At 43.8% G+C, this 16,750-nt stretch overlaps 1 protein-coding gene across 6 annotated transcripts in view; it reads left to right on the top strand.

Annotated features, from left to right (window-relative positions):
• FAT1 (FAT atypical cadherin 1) overlaps nt 1-16,750 on the top strand; it is a 121,645-nt gene that overhangs the window by 80,616 nt on the left and 24,279 nt on the right. For 4 of the 6 annotated variants that reach the window (XM_040243105.1, XM_040243103.1, XM_040243102.1 and 1 more), the window contains exons 7-11: nt 160-228; nt 1,216-1,355; nt 5,766-6,041; nt 6,154-6,364; nt 12,304-16,371. In XM_040243105.1, coding sequence (XP_040099039.1) covers nt 160-228; nt 1,216-1,355; nt 5,766-6,041; nt 6,154-6,364; nt 12,304-16,371 — 4,764 coding nt within the window. The remainder of the gene's footprint in view (nt 1-159; nt 229-1,215; nt 1,356-5,765; nt 6,042-6,153; nt 6,365-12,303; nt 16,372-16,750) is intronic. The other 2 variants (XM_040243106.1, XM_040243104.1) reach the window with 1 other exon arrangement.

The raw sequence follows: 16,750 nt of genomic DNA, 5'->3' as shown, positions 1-16,750 counted from the left end.
CCCATCTCCCTCCACACCCGTCCCCCTCCACACCCATCTCCCTCCGCCCCCCTCCCACCCTGCCACTGTGTAAGCTGACTGCCTTGGGAACTGCTGTGACTGATTGCTCTCCTTGTTCTGTGCTTGCCTTCCATGCTTGCTTCTTTTTGGCTGTGCCAGGAGACACACTTGCTAGAGAAGTGTTTTACATCTTTCCGATGACTTGTGACCTGAACTGTACAGCAGAAGGTATCTGCTGAGATCACATAATTTGCCTCAGATTATGAGATCTAAAGAAAAACAGCCATTTTTCAAACTTTATTCTTTCCAGTGACCATCTTTCATTACTTTTTCTTTTCATGGCGGGTCCATTCTCATCCATCCCAGTTGCAAACATACTGCCTTTCCATACATCCGTAGATCCTTGGATTTTTAGATTTAACTGAACACTCTGTTTTGTGCATGTGCTGTTTTGCTTTTCGGTTGGATTTAGTAATAGAACTTCATCATGATGTTTAGACTTTATTTCCATGCCATCTCATTTCATTGGTATAAGTATCTCAAGTTCAGTAGCTTTGGAAAGAGTTTTATCTGGAATATGATGGGGAATGCATTTGGGTAACATTACTATTACAGAAAACTTTGCTTCATTAAGCTTTGTGTTCCACAACAATGGGAAAAATTTCCCAGTAGTGTAGAGTCAGGACTAACTGATATTAACTACTATTTTTTTCAAAGTTAACATTTGTTTTTAATAGTTATTTTATTAGATCTGTATGCTCTAATTGTCACAATTTTTTTAAGTAAAATTTTAAGTGGCCACCTTTGGTTACTAAATGATGTGATACGTAGCTACTGAGGTATAAAGAGAACCCTTGAAGAAACAAACTGAACGTAATTCAGCAATTGGTTGGTAGAATTAGAAATGTTTTTTGGTTGTTGTTTTCAGTTCTTGCTGCCTCTCACTTAGTAGCTTCCTCAACAGTCATGGATCAGCCTTTTTTCTTTTTTTTTTTTTTTCAGTAAGCAAATGTTGTCTTTCCAGTTGGTCCTTGTTTTCTGGTCTTTGAAAATGAAAGCTCCTTGGAATCACTCTGATCACTATATCAGAATTTTTTCTTTCTTCTTCTTTTTTTTTTTTTTAAACTGCCATTAAAAATTAGAAAGCCACAAAATAAATGGTAGATTTTCATCCTGAGACCTGTTTTTACTTTTCTTTGTCCTAACTTAAACTAGGTGGCAACTACGACAGTCACTTTGATGTGGACAGGGGCACTGGAACCATCATTATTGCCAAGCCTCTTGATGCAGAACAGAAATCAAACTATAACCTCACAGTTGAGGCTACAGATGGAACCACCACTATACTGACTCAGGTAGGTGAATGGCTGATGGCCCAGAATTCTGGTCTAGGGGTCCACAGGCAATGGGGACAGTTGATTCTGCCCTCTGAGATTCCCACGTCAAAAGTTACTGTGTTGATACAGTTTATATGCATGTACACACTGAGGATTTTTATTTATAGAACGAAAATTCACCATAAACCCTGATTTAGGTTTTGAATGCAATTAGCCAGTTGTAAAAAATTTGAAAGTAGACTTTAAAAAGCCCAAGTATATCACTGTTGAGAATGACTTGTCCCAAGTTATTTGCATTAAAACTGGTTAAAGTGATTATCTTTTAAAATACCTTTTTGGGTTGTTTTTTCCCCTTGGCTACCTTTGGTTGTGTAAAATAACTGATTAAACTGTTTTAATAATTCCTCTAACATCTTTATTTGTTCCTGCCTGATGATTAAGACATGGTCAGATCATTGAGTTTCCAATTTAAATGTCAGAGCCCTATACATTAAATTTAAATTCTCTTCTTTCATATCAGTTCTCTTTGATTCATGGTGAGGGCTGGTTGTAAAACTTGTTAAATACTTGCTATGTGCCAGGTATTGTTCCAAAAGCTGAATAGCAGGATACAAAGTCCTCTCCTCTTTGAGTTTACATTAGAATAGTAGAAGCTAAAGGCCTGTGTATGATTTGCTGTGTCTGAAAGGTAAAAGGAAGAAATTAAACGTTAGAAGATAAAATGCTTATGAATTCCAGTTTCCTGTCTTTAGATTATAATATTTTAAATCTTAAGACAGATCATCTGCTAAATCATTTAGTTGTATTGAATAAAAATTATGGTCTGTGACATCTTTTCAATTAATAAATGAATAGATAATTTAAAGTCAGTTGTGAAATGACCTTATTTCTTTCTCCAAATGCTTGTGATTTTTAGTGTATTTAGCATTGATATATGAATTGTGCTTTGGGGTCATTTTGAGATGGTCATGTAAAATTGCCAACACAGTATTAATTCAGTCTTGTCGGTAACTGTTCTCATTGTAGAAGCTAGACTCTAGAGCATGAAAATGAGAGTAAAAGCATCAAAAGTTGTAATGAATTTAGCAGGATAATTTTGAAAGGTTAAAAAGTATAACTATATGGAGATCAGTTCAAGTAATTGACTAACCAGAAGTCTAGCAAAGGAAACTTAAAAAGCGTAGAAATGATCCTGGGTACCAAGCGTTTTCATTCCTAAAGATGGTATATCTACAGGTAGTATTTACCACTTACCACGTAACTCCTGGTAATTATAGTTTTCCTTGCTGTAGTTAGGAGCTTCGTATGAAATACAATGACTAAAATTCCCATAAAGTCCAGTAAATACATTCTAGTCTTCTTTTCTCAGGGACACAGAAATTCTTCCATTTCAGTGCTTCAGGCATACTTCTGTAACTTAGTCTGAGTCATCTGCAGAAGATCTTGATAATATCGTAGTGAATTGCTGGCAGGGAGAGCTGATCAGAGTATCAGAGAGCAGTTCCAGGGCCCAGGCTGACCTGTCCAGGTGTGGGTGGTAAGGGAACAATCAGTAATGAGGTTTTGATTCCCAGTCTGGGCCTGCGTATAGGAAGATAGAAATCTGAGTGGGAGCAGAGAGGCAAGCACCAGCTGTAGAAGAACAGAGATCAGAGCCAGGCTGACACGGCACAGGGGGTAGATTCCTGTTTGCTGGTGAAACTCGGGATCCAACAGAACAGGTTGTCCTGCGTCAAGGTCAGGAGCGGCAGGTCCATGGATCGGAGAGCATTGCTGTGGTTATGCGGGGCGCGTCCTCACAGAGGCGGGCGGTGGAGGGTCGTGACCTAGCGGCCGGTGCCCCGTTGGAACAGCTGCCATCCTTGCCTTCCCGTCCTGCCGTTTTCAGTTGAGGATGCTGACTGGTATTAAATCAAGACACTTCGCTTTATCTGATATCTCAAGGTAACTTGCCAAATCCAATTTACAGGTTTTTTTTTTTTCTTTTTTTGGAAACAGCCTCAGTTTCATGTTTTCTTCAGTGTCTCTGGAGCGTCATCATTGCATACCCTGGGGCAGGCCATTTGGGTTGAACGGGGCTCTGCCTCTTAACACCTGTATGTGGGCAGGGACCCTCGGTGGGAAATCGCACAGTGACTCCCTCCTCATAGAGCTCCTCTGAGGGCAAAGCGAGATAACACTCCAGTGTCCCCTCTCCAGGCTCTCAGGCCTGTCCCCCGTGAGTGCTCCCCGTGTGTTCCCTCTTGCCCATGAGCACCAGTTTGGGCTCTTGTGACCCGTCTTGGCACTGAGTCACCTTCCTGCCTCCATCCTCTGTCCCAGCGATTCAGCCTGCCCTACCTGCTGCCAGACTGTTAGCCCGACTGGAAGGATGGGCGGTGAATTTTCCCCATCAGGCAGTTCAGAGCCTAAAGGCCATGAAGTTCTGTTTGGAGCACACAGGCCATGCAGCTCTCAGTTTGGAGCAAACAGGCTATGCAGTTCTCAGCCTCTGCTGGGAGACGGGTCTGCTCCTGGACCCCTCCTTCTCCCTGCTCCTGTACTGTGTCACCCCTGGTCCAGGCCCTCCTCTGCCGTCTCTTAGAGACAGGATGTTCATTCCTCCCTTGCCTTCATGTTTTTGCCCAAGCTTTTCCTTCTACTCTGATGTATTTCATCTGCCAGTCGAAAAGCTGTGCAAGCAGAGTCTGCCTCCTCCTCGAAAGCTTCCTGGATGGCCCAGACCATCTCTGGACTCCTGAAAACCTCCTTGGTAATATAGGAAACCTATGTGTGCAAGGCACTGCCCAGTGAGGTTGAAAGCTTCAGCAGGCAGGGACATCCACAATTCCTTTACACACTCCGTAAACCAAGTGCTAAGCATGGACGTGCCCAGAAAATATGTCAGTTGAATTGCTTTATCAGTAAGAATTGTTCTTACTCCAGCTGTCCCTGTTTAGGTGGGATCAGGTGATCCTGAAGAAGGATTAAACTATTTCTGCCCAGCACTTGGTGAGAAAAATACATTTTAATGTGTTTGTTGTTCAGTTGTTCAGTCGCTCAGTCATGTCCAACTCTTTGCAACCCCATGGACTGCAGTACGCCAGGCTTCCGTCCTTCACTATCTCCTGGAGTTTGCTCAAGCTCGTGTCCATTGAGTTGGTGATACCATCCAACCATCTCATCCTGTTTTGTCCCCTTCTCCTCCTGTCCTCAGTCTTCCCCAGCATCAGGGTCTTTTAATATATACTGGAAGTGAATATATAATGATTTAATTTCTAGAAATTATCTTTATAGCCATGACTTTTGGATCATCATTGACCTTTCAAAGTGAGGTATCTATTGTTTTAAATGTTTACATACGTAACTTTTACATAAAACCTTTCTGGGGTTTGGATGGATGCGTTTAGTATTCACATAGTTTAATGTTACAGATTCACCACTGAGGTTTTGGTATTCTTAGAACAGAACGGTAGTGTCATCTTCATGAAAAGGGCTCTGGTCCACATACTTGCTAACCTCTGTTAACCCTAAAGTGTTTAAACACCCTCATGTGGTCCAGGGACTTTGGCTTCTTGTGCCATTCAAACTGCTGAGCTTTATTCCATATGAGCTAGTGAAGCTCTGGTTTCTTGTTCATAACTGAACCACCTTTTGTAATCAGTGATTTCTACTATCCCTTATCTACATGTGTCTTTTCAATCTAAAAATTAATCTTACTGTCACAGTAAAATTTTTATTTTAATTTACCTTGGGACTCACTTTATACACATGTGTTCTTTTTTCCTTTAAGATTTTCATCCTGTGCTGGCACACTTAAGAGAACTATCTCCAATGTACTTAACATTGCTTTTAAGTGAGAAATGTCTGTACTATCTATGTGTAGTTTGTGATCACAAAAATATATGGCTTTTAAAGCACACTCCTAATTTTCCTTCTTATTCACAATATCTTATGGGTAGAGATTTGGAGTCTCAAAGATTAGAGCAAGAACTTCAGATATTGTGACCTTTAAGTAGCATCCTCACCTCAGTGGCTTAATAGTTACAGGTGCAAATCTGATACAGGAAATCAATCTGTGAAACTTGGTAAAGTAAATTTTTTATCTTTCCATGAGTAATCTAGAAATATCTCTTCTCTGGAGACCTAAGAGAAAGTAAGTATGCATTTCAGAAAGAAATGTGTGTTACATTTTTCTCTCAAAAATTAGTCTCAATAATTTAGAAAGGTGTTTATTATCTTACTCACATTAATACAGGTAGTATGTCAATGAAAAATTTAAAACGTTTTTTATTCCAGATTTTGGTTGCCTTTATTTTTCATGTTTGAATTCTGTTTTGCTCAAAATTAGTTTTTTTTCCAATGTGCATCTAATTTTTCCTGATTTTTTTTTAACACTAAAACATTGTAATTAGGAATATTGTTATGTGAGTCATTTTGTCATTGCAGGTATTCATCAAAGTAATAGACACAAATGACCATCGTCCTCAATTTTCTACATCAAAATATGAAGTTGTCATTCCTGAAGACACAGTGCCGGAAACAGAAATCTTGCAAATCAGTGCTGTGGATAAAGATGAAAAAAACAAACTGATCTACACTCTGCAGAGCAGTATCGATCCACTGAGTCTCAAGAAATTTCGTCTTGATCCTGCAACCGGCTCTCTCTATACGTCAGAAAAGCTTGATCATGAAGCCATTCACCAGCATATTCTCACAGTCATGGTAGGGCTTTCTGTTCATTGTTCTGCTACCATTTGGTTCCTGCAGGGCTCCATGTGATGGAGAGTGATTTTTTTAAACCTTAACAGGATTGATAATATGCTGATTCTTTTAGGTACGAGATCAAGATGTCCCTGTGAAGCGCAACTTTGCAAGGATTGTTGTTAATGTCAGTGACACCAATGACCACGCCCCTTGGTTCACAAGCTCCTCCTACGAAGGGCGGGTTTACGAGTCAGCAGCTGTCGGCTCAGTTGTGCTGCAGGTTACAGCTCTGGACAAGGACAAAGGGAAAAATGCTGAAGTACGGTACTCCATCGAATCAGGTATTTTTGGAGCACTGTATAGGTTTTCAACTTTGCACTTGTTAGAAAGATATTTCTTCTAAAATTACCTCTAGATGTTGAAAGATTTCTTTGTATCACTATGAAAACTGCTTAGACTGATAGGAGAAAGAGGAAAAAAAATTGAACTTTTAACTCATTAGAAAGCAAAGATAGAGAGTCCTAACTACGTTTGGGTGATGTTCTCAAAGATTTAATAATGTTAGCATGATTCAAGGCTCTGAGAAGTCCTGCAGTGAAGAAAACTTTATTTGACCAATTCAGGATTTCCAAAATGATTTTAACTACACAGTCATGTTCCTCCACAAATACTCTTAGAATAAGGCTGGCCCAGTGATTTAACATTTTTCATTTAGTCAGAGAGTCTTTTCTCTGGGGCAGAGCAGGAAGCCCCAGGACGGGAGTGCCGACTCATGCAGTTCTCGCTGGGTCACATCTGATGAAGGGTGCCATGCAGCTCCCACCCCTTCCAGGTTTCGCTTTTCTGCCTCTGTCACGCCCATGCATCTTTCACAGGTGCATTTCATTAATGGAAGAGGGTGGTTGCAGTAGGTCCTTGGGTTGGGACAAGGACTTGAAGAAATGTTGACAAGGCTGGGGCCCTGCTGGAGTCGGGCAGGAGACAGCAAGGGTGGGAAGTCCAGCTGGAACTGTGGGCCTGGACAGTTCCAGGTGAGAATGGCAGCCCACTCCAGTATCGTTGCCTGGAGAAGCCCATGGACAGAGGAGCCTGGGGTCGCAAGGAGTCGGACACGACGGACGTGACTTAGCACCTGGTACTGCGCCAGAGGCCTGCTGCCGATTCCTTAGAGCAGCAGCGGTGGTGGCGGCAGAGTGGCACGCTGATCTGTGCTTTGCAGCTGCTCTCCGGTCCTGCGTGTCTTCATCTGGACTGTCATTTTATGTGCCAGGTGCCCTGCTAGGAGCATTCACGCTTGTGCTTGGCAGGTAGGGGCTACCATCAGTCCACAGATGCATGTTCTTGCGAACAAGTTCTGCCCCTGATGAAGCCAGGGTCTGCTTTAGAGCATGTGATTTATCCAGCCAGAAGTTACCTTGCTCCAGGACTTGCCCGACTGATGCCAAATACTGTGAGTATTAGTATTAATATTAGCGCTTAAATATGGAGAAAGCAGCTTCCAATTTCCCATCTCTCTCTACCATTGTTAGTACAGGGCTCATACTCTCTTCCATTATTTCCCTATGGTGATTTTAGAATACTGAGATCATCCCGTTAACCTGATTTTTTAAAAAATAAGTCCATACCTCTGCATATTTAGGAATTATATATCTTTTTAGGCATTAGAATTGATAGGGGTATAACTAACTCTAGAACACATAATCCAAAGCTGAGCAAATGGAGAGCACTTTTTAAAAAACAGTGCTTAATCACTGTATTCTATGTGGTTAAACGATTTTTATTTCTTAGTATATTTGAAGTTTCATATTTTCCCTGAAAATGACCAAATTTAAGCCATTTCTTTCTAATGAAACCTCATATACTGCCTGAGGTTGCAGTGTTGAAATGTATTGTAGTGTAGTTAGTGACTTGAATAAGGATGATTTTTCCACTGGTTCAAAAATTTAGCCATTAAAAAAAGCACTGCATTCCATTTGTGCATGCCTGAGCACTTCAATAAAATAATTTTCTCTTAGACAAACTCACTGGGTTTGTGTAGGAGAAAATGCTAAACTTTCCCTTAGCTTTCACATAATTTTCAACAACTGGGTGTTTAAAATATGATTGTCGGTGCCTGACTGAAGGCATGAGAATTCTTTAAATGCCTGTAATGACTGACGGGATTAGTAATCTGGTATTCCAGGAATGGAACTGTGTCTCCACTCAAAAACCAGATAATACAAGGGGCCTATTCAGATATAAAATTTGGACTTAAAAGAAGATAATTTCATAGATTTGGTAATGTAAAAATCATACTATTCCTCTTGATTTTTAGGAAATGACTGCCACTAAAATGCGATAGAATTACGTGTCAGTAAATTTGTTGACTAGAAGGAACTATACAGTGGTCACACAGCCTTCATTCAACAGTGTACTCATACTCACCTGCTCCTGACTTGTGTCATTTAATAAAGCTCAGAAGAGTAGCTATAAATTCTGGCCATAACATTGCTGATTTAATTAGCAGCAATTTATTGAGCAAAAAGTTTGGTCTGATGACAAATCTTTAGGGGAAAAGGAAGTCACTGAAGAATATTTTCAGAAACAGTTATGTGTTTAGAAATACATCTGTGCCATACTCTGAGCTATCGTATTTTATTTATTTTTTTTAAAGTAGATGATTGTGTCTTCAAAACTGTTGTAACGTCTGGAAATAGAAGACACTCAGTAAAAATATGTATTGACTAGAATTGGTTTTCTTCCCCAAACTTAGGTAAAACGTCATTGCAGTTGCAACTTTACAGAGCTTGCTGTACTATCAGGCAGTGGGTACCCACAGCATGTCCATGGGAAGAGGCAGGTCCTAGCACAGCTCTCTGGCCTGCCTTTTGGGGTAGGGGTATATATGATTCAGTCACAGCTGGCATGCACACATTTGCATGTTTGTCCGGATAACTGCCTTGTTCATATAGAAGGAGCAAATGAAGACTTTAGAAATCAGCAATAATCTCCCCTAAAGTGAATGACCGAGACCCCACCCTAGTACAGACTTTGCTCGCCGTCCTGTTAATTTGTTCACAAATGCCATCTGTGTGTTTCAGTATTGGGTGAGCGTGGCTATTACTCAATCAGACAAAGACGCATTTTAGCCACTCAGCAGCCCTTGGGGTTTTTCCACGTAAACGTGACATTGCTTTCCCATCTGCAAATCTGATGGTTTCTGCTGTAGTATGTGTATGGGTGGGATCCACATATTAACTAACCAGCTGTGTTCCTGTTTAACCTTCTTGTTATCATTGACAAGCTCAGAGCTGTCTTTATCAAAGAAAAATACTACACGTAGTAAAGAGTGTTTCTGAATTTCACGTTGCTGATGAAAATTTTTATCACAGATTTCCAGTTAGGCCTTGCACATTCCTTTTGTTAGTTCCTTTAAATGAGGTGCTGCCTGTAATAAATGGTTGTTGGCAGTGATTGAAGTGTAGTATCATTGAGGAAAAGAAAACCAAATAGATATATATGCATGTTCAGTCACTCAGTTATGTCTGACTCTTTGCAACCCCATGGGCTGCAGCCCACCAGGCTTCTCTATCCATGGGATTTTCCAGGCAAGAATACGGGAGTGGGCTGCCATGCCCTCCTCCAGGGAATCTTCCCCACCCAGGGATCGAGCCCAAGTCTCCTGTATCTCTTGCACTGGCAGGCAGATTCTTTACCACTGTACCACCTGGGAAACCCTAAATAGAAATATAGTATTTAATGAATGTGTTAATTTTTTCTAACCTGCCAATCAACCTGTTTGGTAATTAATTTTTTTTTTTCATACATGTCTAAAAGTTGTTTCATTCAACAAATATTTGTGGAGTGTCTCCTAAGTATCAGGTATTCTTCTAGGCAGAGGTGATAAAACAACGAATAAGACAAGCCCTGCTGAAGTGGAGCCGACATTCCAGGGGGAGAACAGATAAGAACAAAGTGGCAGTACAACGTGCTGTAGAAAAAGGCCAGGGTAACGGGAGAGAACAGCCATGATGAGTGGGACAGTCAGGGACGCCTCACCATCGTGCTCTCCAAGAAGGAGGCATTTGGGCAGAGCCTGAGAGAGTGAACGAATGAACGGGGGCATGAAGAGGCAGTGAGAATAGCTGGGGGGAAGGCTTTTCCAGGAGAGGACGCCCCCCAAACCCACTGAGGATGTGTTTACCTGATTGAGGAACCTCTTGGTGCAGATAGAATGCATTCATTCCTCCAAGTAAGGCCTTGTGTATTTGAAGCTTTCACTGTACAAAATAAGAGAAATGCATATGCTGCTGCTGCTGCTCAGTTGCTTCAGTCGTGTCTGACTCTGTGCGACCCCATAGACGGCAGCCCACCAGGCTCCGCCGTCCCTGGGATTCTCCAGGCAAGAACACTGGAGTGGGTTGCCATTTCCTTCTCCAGTGCATGAAAGTGAAAAGTGAAAGTGAAGTCACTTAGTCGAGTCCGACTCTTAGGGACCCCATGGACTGCAGCCTTCCAGGCTCCTTCGTCCATGGGATTTTCCAGGCAAGAGTACTGGAGTGGGTTGCCATTGCCTTCTCCGAGAGAAATGCATATAGATGGATGAATATAAAATATGGTCGGTCGGCTGCTTTATCAGGACAGACACAGCAGAGTAAAGGGCAGGGATGCAGACGGTTGTCCAAGGTTTTCACGGTCCCCTGTCTCGGGCCAGGCAGCCACCCAGCCACAGCTGTGGACACAGGAAGATGCACAGGTAGCTGAGAAAGGGCCTCGAAATTCCGATGAGTGGCTGAAACACAGCGAGAGAGGATCCGGGGTCACTGGCTCTCGTAAATACAGACAGGCCGGAAATTAGTGTCTGCGAGGCCTGGCAGAGGCAATGTGACCCCGTTCGCGGGCCAGGCTTCAGCTCAGCGCCTCGTGGCCTGGAGTCGTTCCGGGCCTTGGTCCTGCTGCAGGTCAGGACACGGCCCCAGGGCCTGGACGCAGAGCCAGGCAGACTTAATGAAAACCAGACTGGGTCTGGCCTCAGGAAGAACTATCACAGATTTTTGGAAGATGTATTAAAGGAAGGAAATGAAGGCCATTGAGGAAGTGTTTACTAGTAATGAAGTGGGGAAGGGAATGCTGCCTTGGGAGCCCCTGGCTGGCAAGTGACTCTGGGTATTTCTGCTCCGTGAAGGGGCCACACTTGATAGCAAAGCGAGAGGAAAGCAAGAGTTTGAGAAAGCAGTTAAGTGGCAAGTCAGCCTTGTTTTGCGTCAGTGTAAGAATTCGTTTGGGGAAAATAAGTTCAGTTCTATGACTCAAATGATTCTGGATTCTTTGTTTAGAAAACAGGAAAGGGACAAAGGGTTTGCGGATGAATCGAATCTGAGGACCCTCAAGCTGCCATGATCTACCCAAAAAGATAGTAAACTGTAACCGTAGTAAACTGCCGTCCTCAGATAGGTTTCGGTCAGTGATGCAAAACCACAGAATATCGTGGAGTTGTACGTGGAGCTGTTACAGATAATGTAGCTGTAAAAAGTCTAAAGAAAGCAAGTAAGACTGTCTTAGGATTTTCAATTTTAGCATTACTGACATTTTTGGATCAAAAATGCTTTGTTGTGAGGCTGTCCGGTGTGTTGTAGGGTATTTAGCAGCATTCCTGGTCTCTACCCGTTGGATGGTAGGAGCACCCTCTCTTCACAAGTGGTGGTCACCTCAAATATGTCCAGACACGACTGAACATCGCTCTGGGTGAAATTGCCTCCGGGTTGAGAAACACTCACCTAGAAATTAAATTGACCTAAAAAAAAATTGAGGGAATATTATTGAAATCTTCAAAACCTGGGAAGTGGGGCAGATTACATACAGGCTTCTTCATCAGTTCCCAAATGTTTAAAATGAGGACTAACTCTATTGAAGTTTGTTGAATTTAATTGAAGTCTTCCCTTTCATATAAGATCCTGGAGAATTTGCAAGCAATGAATACATTCCAAGGGGGGTTTGAGGGACTCTTGGAAATGATTAACTTCACTGCTTTATGAAGGAGAATCAGCTTTTCCCACAACACATTCCTGGTTCAACCAGAGAGAGTTTTAGCTTTAGTTGTAGAGTGATACAGGTTCTGGGGTTTTTTGTTTGTTTGTTTTTGATAATTTATAGACAAAACTTGGAAAAGTTTGCCTTAGTTTCGATGGATAAAAATGAAACGCATTGAGAAATGAGACAAGTTGAATGAAGCCAGTTCCCTTCGAATGTTGGTCAGTCCTTGTGTTTTTCTCTCAACATGCTTCTCTCCATCTCCTCCCAGGAAACATTGGAAATTCTTTTACGATCGACCCCATCTTGGGCTCCATAAAAACTGCCAGAGAGTTAGATCGAAGTAACCAAGTGGCATATGACTTAACGGTGAAAGCTACAGATAAAGGCGACCCACCAATGAGTGAAATCACTTCTGTGCGGGTCTTTGTGACCATTGCTGACAACGCCTCTCCCAAGTTTACATCAAAAGAATATTCTGTTGAAATTAGTGAAACTGTTGGTGTTGGGAGTTTCATCGGAATGGTTACAGCCCACAGCCAGTCATCAGTGGTATATGAAATAAAGGATGGAAATGTAGCTGATGCCTTTGATATTAATCCACACTCTGGAAGTATCATCACTCAGAAAGCTTTGGATTTTGAAACCTTGCCCATCTATACATTGACAATACAAGGAACTAACATGGCTGGTTTGTCTACAAATGCAACCGTTTTGGTGCACTTGCTGGATGAAAATGACAACTTGCCAGTTTTTATGCAGGCAGAGTATACAGGGCTCATTAGTGAATCAGCTTCGATTAACAGCGTGGTCCTCACAGACAGGAATGTCCCATTAGTTATTCGAGCCACTGATGCCGACAAAGAATCAAATGCCTTGCTTGTTTATCACATCGTTGAACCATCTGTACACAAATACTTTACCATTGATTCTAGCACGGGTGCTATTCATACCGTCCTAAGTTTGGACTACGAAGAAACAAGCACATTTCACTTTACTGTTCAAGTTCATGACATGGGAACACCACGTTTATTTGCTGAATATGCAGCCAATGTGACTATACACGTCATTGACATTAATGACTGCCCTCCTGTGTTCTCCACATCATTATATGAAGCAACTCTTTTGCTGCCAACCTACAGAGGAGTCAAGGTCGTCACGGTAAATGCCACTGATGCCGATTCAAGTGCATTCTCACAGTTAATGTACTCCATCACCGAAGGCAACATTGGGGACAAGTTCTTGATGGACCGCAAGACTGGAACCATAACTGTACAGAACACGACTCAACTGAGGAGCCGCTACGAGCTAACCGTCAGAGCGTCCGATGGCAGATTTGCAAGCTTCGCGGCCGTCAAAATTAACGTGAAAGAAAGTAAGGAGAGCCAGCTGAAATTTACTCAGGATTTCTACTCTGCCGTAGTGAAAGAGAATTCCACCGAAGCCAGAACGCTAGCTGTCATAACTGCCCTTGGGAATCCAATCAATGAGCCCTTGTTTTACCACATCCTCAACCCAGATCCCAGGTTCAGAATCAGCCGCACGTCCGGAGTTCTGTCGACCACCGGCATACCGTTCGATCGTGAGCAGCAGGAGGCCTTTGACGTGGTGGTGGAAGTCACGCGGGAGCGGAAGCCTCCGGCCGTGGCCCACGTCATCGTGAAGGTCGTCATCGAAGACCAGAACGATAATGCCCCAGTGTTTGTCAACCTCCCTTACTACGCCCTGGTGAAAGTGGATGCTGCCGTGGGCCAGGTTATCCGCCACGTGACCGCCGTCGACAGGGACAGCGGCCGAAACGGGGAGGTTCATTACTCCCTCAAGGAGCGCCACGAACATTTCCAGATTGGATCCTCTGGGGAGATCTCACTGAAAAAGCCGTTTGAACCCGACACCTTGAATAAAGAGTATCTCGTCACAGTGGTCGCCAGAGATGGAGGAGATCCAGCTTTCTCTGCCGAGGTCATCGTCCCCATCACCGTGATGAACAAAGCCATGCCCGTGTTCGAAAAGCCTTTCTACAGTGCCGAGATCCCAGAGAGCGCACAGATGCACAGCCCCGTCGTCCACGTACAGGCCAACAGTCCGGAGGGCCTGAAAGTGCACTACAGCATCACCGAGGGCGATCCTTTCAGCCAATTCACCATTAACTTCAACACCGGAGTTATCAGTGTTGTGGCGCCCCTGGACTTCGAGTCCCACCCAGCATATAAACTGAGCGTCCGAGCCACGGACTCCTTGACCGGCGCTCACGCCGAGGTCTTTGTGGACATCGTCGTGGAGGACATCAACGACAACCCTCCCGTGTTTGCCCAGCAGGCGTATGCTGCCACCCTGTCCGAGGCATCTGTAATTGGGACGTATGTGGTTCAAGTCAGAGCAACAGATGCCGACTCGGAACCAAACAGAGGGATTTCCTACCACATGGTGGGGAATCACAGCAAGAGCCACGATCATTTTCACATAGACAGCGTCACTGGCCTCATCTCGCTGGTCAGGACTCTGGACTATGAGCAGTTCCGGCAGCACCAGATTTCCGTGAGGGCTGTTGACGGCGGCATGCCCCCTCTGAGCAGCGATGTGGTCGTCACGGTGGATGTCACCGACCTCAATGATCACCCTCCCCTGTTCGACCAACAGCTTTATGAAGCCAGAATTAGTGAGCATGCCGCCCACGGGCATTTTGTGACCTGTGTAAGGGCCTGTGATGCAGACAGTTCAGACACAGACAAGTTGGAATATTCCATCCTGTCTGGCAACGACCATAAGAATTTTGTCATCGACGGCAAGACAGGCATCATCACACTCTCAAACCTGCGCCGGCACGCCTTGAAGCCATCCTACACCCTCCAAGTGTCTGCATCGGATGGAGTTTTTAGGAGTTCTGCTCAGGTTCATGTGACTGTGATTGGAGGCAATTTGCACAGTCCTGTGTTTCTTCAGAACGAGTATGAAGTGGAGCTCGCTGAAAACGCTCCCGTGCACACTCTGGTGACCGAGGTCAAAGCAGCCGATAGGGATTCGGGTATTTATGGTCACGTTACCTACCACATTGTCAATGACTTTGCCAAAGACCGGTTTTACACAAACGAGAGGGGGCAGATCTTTACTTTAGAAAAGCTTGATCGAGAAACCCCAGCAGAGAAAGTAATCCCCATTCGTTTCATGGCCAAGGACGCTGGAGGCAAGGTTGCCTTCTGCACCATTAACGTCATCCTCACAGACCACAATGACAATGCCCCGCAGTTTCGAGCAACCAAGTTTGAGGTGAACATCGGGTCCAACGCTCCCAAAGGGACGTCAGTCATCAAAGTCCTCGCCAGTGACGCCGACGAGGGCTCCAACGCTGACATCACCTATGCCATTGAAGCAGATTCTGAAAGCGTTAAAGAGAATTTGGAAATCAACAGAGCGTCCGGCGTAATTACTACAAAGGAAAGTTTAATCGGCTTGGAGAACGAGGTCTTCACTTTCTTCGTCAGAGCTGTAGACAATGGGTCCCCACAAAGAGAATCGGTTGTTCCCGTCTATGTTAAAGTGCTCCCACCAGAAATGCGGCTTCCCAGGTTTTCAGAGCCATTTTACACCTATACAGTTTCTGAAGACGTGCCCATCGGAACCGAAATAGACCTCATTCGAGCAGAACACAGTGGTACTGTCCTTTACAGCCTGGTTAAAGGGAATACCCCCGAGAGCAACAGAGATGAGTTCTTTGTGATCGACAGGCAGAGCGGGAGGCTGAAACTGGAGAAGAGTCTTGACCACGAGACCACGAAGTGGTTCCAGTTCTCCGTGCTTGCCAGGTGCACTCACGGTGACTACGAGCTGGTGGCTTCTGTCGATGTCAGCATCCAGGTGAAGGACACCAACGATAACAGCCCTGTCTTGGAGTCTAGTCCATACGAGGCCTTTATTGTTGAAAACCTGCCGGCAGGGAGCAGAGTCATTCAGATCAGGGCATCTGACCTGGATTCAGGAAGCAACGGCCAGGTCATGTATAATCTAGATCAGTCGCAAAGCGTGGACGTCATCGAATCCTTTGCCATTAACATGGAAACGGGCTGGATCACCACGCTGAGGGAACTGGACCACGAAAAGAGAGACAGGTACCAGATCAAGGTGGTTGCGTCAGATCACGGTGAGAAGGTTCAGCTCTCCTCCACAGCCATTGTGGATGTTACGGTCACTGATGTCAACGACAGCCCCCCTCGGTTCACGGCCGAGATCTACAAAGGAACCGTGAGTGAAGACGACCCCCCTGGGGGCGTGATTGCCATCGTGAGCACCACAGATGCTGATTCTGAGGAGATCAACAGACAAGTTACATACTACATAACAGGTAACACGACGTGTAAACAGTTTAATTTCAAATCAAGTAGTATCAGAAGCATAGATTCTGAGATATATTCTTTTATGGCAGTCGAGAGTTAAAGATTCGATTGTAGTATGTTTAAAATAAGTAGAAAGTAACAATCTCTTAAGCTGTATTTCAAGTTCTTTGCCTGAGCAAGGCCAGTCCTTGTTTCATTAGTCAGATTTTGATTTTTATGATTCATTCTGTCGAACTTTATACGTAGTATATAAAAAAGATATTACAATTTAAAAAATACGGTTGCAGTGTAGGCGAAAGTGTTACTGATAGTCTTTAAATCCTGTTTGGCTTAGTGCTGTGTTCAGATACACATTTTAGTGCTGCTGGCTTTGATTTTTGGTTTTGT

Source organism: Oryx dammah, unplaced genomic scaffold (genome assembly GCF_014754425.2).
Source record: "Oryx dammah isolate SB20612 unplaced genomic scaffold, SCBI_Odam_1.1 HiC_scaffold_7, whole genome shotgun sequence".
NCBI classification, from domain to species: domain Eukaryota; kingdom Metazoa; phylum Chordata; class Mammalia; order Artiodactyla; family Bovidae; genus Oryx; species Oryx dammah.
The sequence above is the reverse complement of the archived record's forward strand: the minus strand, read 5'-3'. Positions and strand labels throughout refer to the sequence as shown.